The following is a 7072-nucleotide window of genomic DNA, read 5'->3' as shown; positions in this document are numbered from 1 at the left end:
CTCTCTTTTCTCTGATGAGCCATTTGAAGTGCTTTATATTCTGTCATTCAACCATAATTAATAAAAACTTGAAGATTTATGTGTGTTTCTTGAATTTCTCTGCTGATGAAGTGTCTTGACAAGAGATCAGTCCTATGTTGCTGCAAGTAAGATTGGCTAAGGTAGGTGCCATTTTAATTTCATTGCAACCACACCCACATCAATGAAAATATTTCATTAGAATGCTACCGCATTAGATCATTGATTTTTAAATAGATATTGTGCACACATGGGGTGTGACCAGAATAGGCGTGACCAGAATAGGCGTGACTGGAGACGTACGTACATACATACATACATACATACATACATACGGAGGGAGGGAGGGAGACTTCGCCTGAGTGGGGCGAGCTTATGCTCGCCCCAATTATTGCATTGTGTTAATTATTGGGTGGGGTCTGTAATCACTTCCTGGGCTCAGGTGAATGCAAATGGACTTTAGGCAGTGAGCAAAACGGCGGAACCAGCTCAACATGCCTGTAATTTTTCCTTTAAACTGTAACTATATTTCAGACTGAACCCAATGGTGTCTGAAATTTACACAAACTGTAAATGTAAGCAATCATTATTCTACAATAATCAAGTTGATCATTAATTATTATTATTATCGACTCTTAATTGTTATCATCAAGTTTATCATTGCACTGTATAGTCAAAGTTTTCCCTGAAAAGTAGAATTTTTCGCATCTTCATAAAAAACACAATTGTATTTAGCAATACCATGCAGTTGATTAATATCTATAGTGTATGACAAATTTCATATTGCATGTGGACTACTGGCTGAATATCAGTGAATCAATACCTCAAAATAATAAAGGTCAAAACTGAGCAATGCCAAAGCAAGAAGCACTTGGGACATCTTTATGCTTATCATTAACGTGGATTTCAACCAAATCTATTATTTTCCTATGCCATTTCAAAATAATTATGATCATAAATTGCTTAGTTCATTACACTAAAAAGAAATCACATATTTTATAGCTTTTGTTGTTTCTTACTTCGGTTTAATATCAAAGAATCTAATACTGGTAGTTATTATTGCTGTTTTCTATGATTATAATCATAATAATGCCTGCGAATTATGGTCCCGGATTTTAGGCTACGCAGGGCTACGGGACGGGATGGGACGTCCCGTGCTGTCCCGTCCCGTCCCGTAAAATAGTGACCACCATAGTATCTATGGTCCAATTATCGAAAAGGGGGATGGGTCTAGCTACATGAGACTATTAATTGAGTAGATGCAGTGGGTGTATGTAAGCATGGGAAATGATGAGGGGGGTATACGCCTGGAGCTATAAAAAAATCAAAAAGCAAGAGAATAGGTGAAAATTTTGAGTAACGTTAAAAATTAATAAAAAAACTAATTTTTATTGGAATCAGCTCAAAGTTGCTACACAACAAAAGAACATGTATATGTAGATATCAGAAAAAATTATAAAAATGAAGAATTCTCTCCTAGTCATTTTTGATGAATCGTTACTATCATTATTAATTGCAGCTGGTTCACTGTATGCTCAGTCAGTTCAGTTTGAGGTTCATAAAGGAATTGAAGGTACTAATGATATACTGTCAGTAGTAGTAGCTCAAGAATTAAGAGGAAGGAGTAAAGTAGGCAGACAGACCTATTAAAGGTAATGGTATGTCACATGACTATCACATGATTGTATCATTGTACATGTCATCTATGTGTACATGTTCATGTGGTTTGTTCCAGAGGTTGTTTATCTTGATTCTTGTTGCCGTCTTGTTTCATTGAGCTTCATAAGCAACAGTTGATGTTAACTCCATGGGAACAGATACTTAAATCAGCTCAAAATATGCTCTTCAATGAAGAACTGTTTGCACAGGTATAATACTGTACTATAATAATTAATGTATTTGTATTAATTTGGTTTAGATTATACAATCATTTGTGATCAGGAACTTGTATTATATAATGTGAAACTATAATTAACTATTTAAGAAAGGTTAGAGAGATGTAACCAAATTACTAGAATATACAAAGTTTTACTAGGTCATGATGAGTGGGTGGTCATCGAACCTTATCACTATAAAGAGTAAAGAAAAACTACTCACACAAGTCACGTATCTTGTACAGGTGGGTGTGGTTGTGGGTTGAGTCCCCACATGACATACATTGAATAGGTTGATATGGGAGGAGTTCCAGCAACACTGGTTAATATTGTGTCAAGATGTCAGCCATTAGCAGTGGCATAATTATGTGATTAGACAAATAGAAATGGAAGAGAGAGTAGACCCAGTTTATTATCAGGTACTGATTTACTTAGTGATCTAACTATGATGTATAAAACATAATTATGTATCATGTATTATGGAGTTATTGGCATATATACTAGTATAATAATAGTAATGACATTTTGCACTTTTATTTATAAAATTAATTGGGCGAAGCCCTTACTTACAAGAACTTGAACGTACGTCTGGGCGTGACTGGGAGGTGCGGTCTGGAGGCGGAGCCCCTCAATGTTTTATATTCTTTCTAGTAACTATTATAACTATTATAGTCAGTTTGTTGACAGAGAGATAGATAGTGTGTTCAAGAGAGAGAAGGGAAAGGAGAGGTATTTTTATTATTGAATAACTACAATATTTTCACTATACGATTGTTGTTAGCAGCATAAATACATCCATCCTTATCCAGTGCTATACCATATGGATTATTTAATCCTGAGATTAATTCAACTTCTTTGCCATCAGGACTCAATGCATAAACACAAGAATTACTACCATTGTAAGTCAATACTAAGATATGTCCATTATCATCAATAGCAATTCCTTGAAGATAACCAGAGCCACTATGAGGATTATTGTACGTATGAAGATGAGTTTTACCATCAGGAGAGAAGACTTGAACATGATTGTCCTTGTGAGTAGCAATATGTATCTTTCCTTCATTATCAACTGCTACATCACATGCAGTACAATCACATTGTATGACTTGTACAAATGTACCATCTTCTTTAAACACTTGTACTCTTTTGTTGCTGTTATCAGCAACTAATATAGTACCTTTACCATCTGTGGACATACCACACGGATTAGAGAATTGTCCATTTCTATTACCATAACTACCAAACTGACCAATATACTGACCAGTAGTAGCTGAGAAATATTGCACACGATGAAGAATATTATCAGACACATAGAGCCTGTCTCCTACTAGTAATAAACCCCAAGGACATCCAAACTGTCCATTACTATTACCTCTAGATCCAATCCTTCTTACTGCAATACCATCCTTCCTAAATACCTGAACAAACCCATCCCTACTACTAGCAAATACTTCACCATTAGTATGAACAGCAACACCAGTAGTATAATTCCCCACATTAAAGTATCTCTCGTTAGTTAGAGTAGTATAGTCTCTTGATGCTTTTACTGACAGTTGATAAGGACTACCTTTAATATGGTGACCTGACTGAACTCTTATAGTCACTGATAGTTCATATCCTCCAATGCTTTGAGGTGTGCATGATACAATGGCTGTGTTGTTATCATTAACTATAACTCTTCCCTCCTCTTTACTACCATCACTTTTGATAAAGGAAGCCTTCAAATAGCTTGCTGCTTTATCAATGCCTGCTGGTAGAGCCACTTTAAATTTCCTTTCTTTCTTTACTGTTGCCAATGGAATAGCTAACCCACTATCAATGGAATAAAGTGATGGGTCAAGCTGCTCAAGTTTGAAAATGTATCCATACTCACTGATTTTTTTATTTAAAGTAGATGTATCTAGATTTGTCACAATTGCTTCATTTTCTTCTATTTCTAGAGGTAATTTCTTATACTCTTCAATGCATTCCTCTAGTTGATTGGTGATTAGCTTCTTAACACTGAGAACTTCACCTGGATCAGTACGCTCACTCACTGATGATGCAAGATGAAGACCATGAGAAACCTGTTTTACCAGTTTACGAAACCTGTCCAACTGCTTCTTGACAGAATTCCTCTTAGCGCTAGCAATCTCTTCTGCCTCCATTAGTAGATCATTGCATCTCTTATCTAAAGCAGCTTTAAGCTCTTCAATTGTTTCCTTGATTTCTTGCCTTACTTCTTCCTTACGTGTTGCTATCTGCTCCAGCATCTTCTCTCCATCAGCAATAGCTTCAGTGACTGGAGGAATGAGTCCATCACAACTAGCAACGCTTTCCTTTAATGCTTTACATGCTGCCTCACCTTCATCTATGTAATAATTGTAGTTATGATTTTTATGGTGCATGTTAAGACAAATTTGGCAAACTAATTTATCGCAATCCTTGCAGTAGTATGTCAGCTTTTCTGAATGTTGAATGCAATAAATGGCTTGATGCTTCATAGTTGGCAATTCTGTGCTTAATTGAGGGATGCTCTCCTTTCCTATGTTAACCAGTTTGTGTTGACTTGTAGTCTTTATTCTCTTGTGCGCTGTCTTGCAGAAATCGCATAGAAACAGCCAACACTCACAGCAAAAAGTGACAGCAGTATCGTCACTACATTGCTCACATAATGTGCTTTCTTTCTTGCTCATTGTATTTTTAACAGATTCTTCCTTCACTTGCTGAGCTAGCCAAAGGTTTTGAGTGAGGCCTTCAATGTTACCGTCAGGTAAATTAACGCAAGTGTCACACGTTGGACACTTTAATGAGGTATCAGCACTGCCTTGCTTCTCTTTAGCTTTTATTAGACACTTCTTACAGAATGAGTGAAGACAGGGAAGCATGAGGGGGTCAGTATAATACTCTGAACAAACCTCACAAGTCATAGTGATAGCTGGACTTGTGTTTGCTGCCATTTCCTATAAAGAAAACAAATCATCACAATACCACTGACTGAAGTATGTTACTTTTAAGAAGTGTTCTTAGTCAAAAAGCAAGAGAATAGGTGAAAATGAACGTGAAAAAGACTCTCGAAAAGATTCGAGGGAAAAGCCTGGACTAAGGAATCCGGAAGCAACCATTAACCCCACCTCAAAGTGGGTTGTTACTTGATTACAAGTCATACATGGCCTCCAATCTCAGTGGAATCACTCCATACCAAGAGTCAAGGAGATCAACTATGATGGAGAAGAGACATATGAAGGGTAATAGTCATTTATTATAATAATACAGAATGTAATTCATAAGATGTTATCTCCTTATTTTCTTGACTTTTTAGGTTTTAATTGAGAATTCTAAATTAAAGTGAAATAAATTTAATTTCATAGAAATACTTATGGCATACATGCAAATGATGCAGTTATATATATAACACATTGCACACTAGAATTGTTATTTTTCGGCACTGTACATACATGTATATGTATTTATTTGTAGGAGACCTCTCTCTCAGAAGCTAAGTGAATTAGCTCAACATGTTGACTTTAGAGAAGAGAGAGCTGATGATGATAATGACAGAGAAGAAAGAAAGAAGAAACAAGAGGAGGAGGAGGAGGAGGGAGTTTCTGGTCCTACAACTAAGAAACCAAGTCATCGCTGGCCATGGGAATTCACACACTCAAAACTCAAGTACATAAATACATGAATTTGTATAAACAAGAGCATAAATCATGTATCAATGTATTGCATACATAAAGGGTAGTTAAACTTTATTATTAGTTTTGTCTTTATTGCAGGCAAACATTGACTGAAGTTAGTGTACTGTCTGATGTGTTACAAATTGTTCATAATCATCATCAATACTTGTCACTGGATCCAGTTTATGTTAATAAGAAATATATTACCTCCTTCATATCAATACCAAACTAAAAAGGTTAGCCTCATGATATATTACTTTACTCAGTTATGCATGCACAATACATGTACCTCAATATAGAAGATTATAAAGGCATAGTATTGGCCATAGTGCGAATGTACTATTTCTTTACCTGTATTGTGTTTAATACAGATGAATAGCAGCAGTTCTTTTTGTAAGCTTTGTCACTATTAGATTGATATTGAATGATTGTGAACTCATTGTGTATGTACATGTACATTTGATATTATCATGAGTTTTTCTGTAGGCACTTGATATAGCTTCCAAGATATTAAGAAAAGGAGCTGAGCCACTCAAGAGATTATCCAGTCAAACTGATCACAAGTTTTACAGAGCATTATATGATTTAAGAAGAAGATGGATACTACATAGAACAGCTAATGGAGTCAAAGGAGACCTCAGCTATAGACAACTCCAGAAACAACTAGCAGATAAAGTGAGTGAGAGAGATATAAATGGGACAAGATGTACATTGTACAGTATACTATTATTAAGAATTGTACAGTTATGCATGTAATTTTTTACTGTATAGTTATACATGTACGTGTAGTTTAATAGATGCTGTTTTGGTTTGTAGTTGGATTTAATAAGGAGGGAGATGGCTTGGGGGTCTGAGAAGCATTCTTTGGATTTAAAAAAACTCTAGAAAAGTTAGTACACATACATGTATATGTATTCAGTGCAGTGCTTTAGTGTCCTTATGCTCTGTTAAAAGTTTGAGCTAATTCCGACTTTTTTTCGAGTAGTGACTTTTTTCAGAAATCAGCCATTTTTCATGTTTTTTCCTTTAAAATGACTCTAAAATCAACCCAATTTTTATTACATTTTTTGGTACATATTGATGTCCTTATGCTGTGTAGAAAGTTTGAGCCGATTCTAGCTTAATTTTTTGAGTTATGACTTTTTTAAAAATCAGCCATTTTTTAAATTCCTGTTTATTATTTCATTTTTTGTGTCTCTAACTTTACCCTACCCTTTCTATTAACCTTGCTTTGTTTTCCCTACTTTACATGTTTTATTCTATCCTTTATTTGCAATACATTTTTGGAGTGCTTTGTTCCCTTTTTTTGCCCATGGTTTTTTCAAAAAATGGCCCGAAATTACCCCCAATTTTTATTACATTTTTGAACACACATGGATGTTTTTATGCTATGTAGAAAGTTTGAGTAGATTCCATTTTATTTTTTTAAAGCTATGAGCATTTTTGCCACAATACAGGTACATGTATTTTGGGTACTACATATGCATCCTTTTACTGAAAGATTGGAATCACTCCCAATAT

General features: G+C 35.2%; 1 protein-coding gene and 1 long non-coding RNA gene across 2 annotated transcripts; one reads left to right on the top strand and one right to left on the bottom strand.

Moving 5' to 3' along the window:
* Window positions 1–1724: 1724 nt before the first annotated feature.
* On the top strand, window positions 1725–2416 carry LOC109583386 (uncharacterized). Its single transcript, XR_002185515.1, has 4 exons — window positions 1725–1886; window positions 1937–2006; window positions 2054–2137; window positions 2185–2416. It is a non-coding gene; the product is annotated as an uncharacterized LOC109583386 (long non-coding RNA).
* Window positions 2417–2434: 18 nt separating this feature from the next.
* LOC105313404 (E3 ubiquitin-protein ligase TRIM71-like) lies at window positions 2435–4971 on the bottom strand. The gene is made up of 2 exons (XM_011406812.2): window positions 4883–4971; window positions 2435–4834 (listed from the first exon to the last, which is right to left on the bottom strand). The coding sequence occupies exon 2, from the start codon at window positions 4829–4831 to the stop codon at window positions 2642–2644; it is 2190 nt and encodes a 729-aa protein (XP_011405114.1). The 5' UTR covers window positions 4832–4834; window positions 4883–4971; the 3' UTR covers window positions 2435–2641.
* Window positions 4972–7072: the final 2101 nt, after the last annotated feature.

Source organism: Amphimedon queenslandica, unplaced genomic scaffold, assembly GCF_000090795.2.
Source record: "Amphimedon queenslandica unplaced genomic scaffold, v1.1 AMPQUscaffold_13309, whole genome shotgun sequence".
Lineage (NCBI taxonomy): Eukaryota > Metazoa > Porifera > Demospongiae > Haplosclerida > Niphatidae > Amphimedon > Amphimedon queenslandica.
The sequence above is the reverse complement of the archived record's forward strand: the minus strand, read 5'-3'. Positions and strand labels throughout refer to the sequence as shown.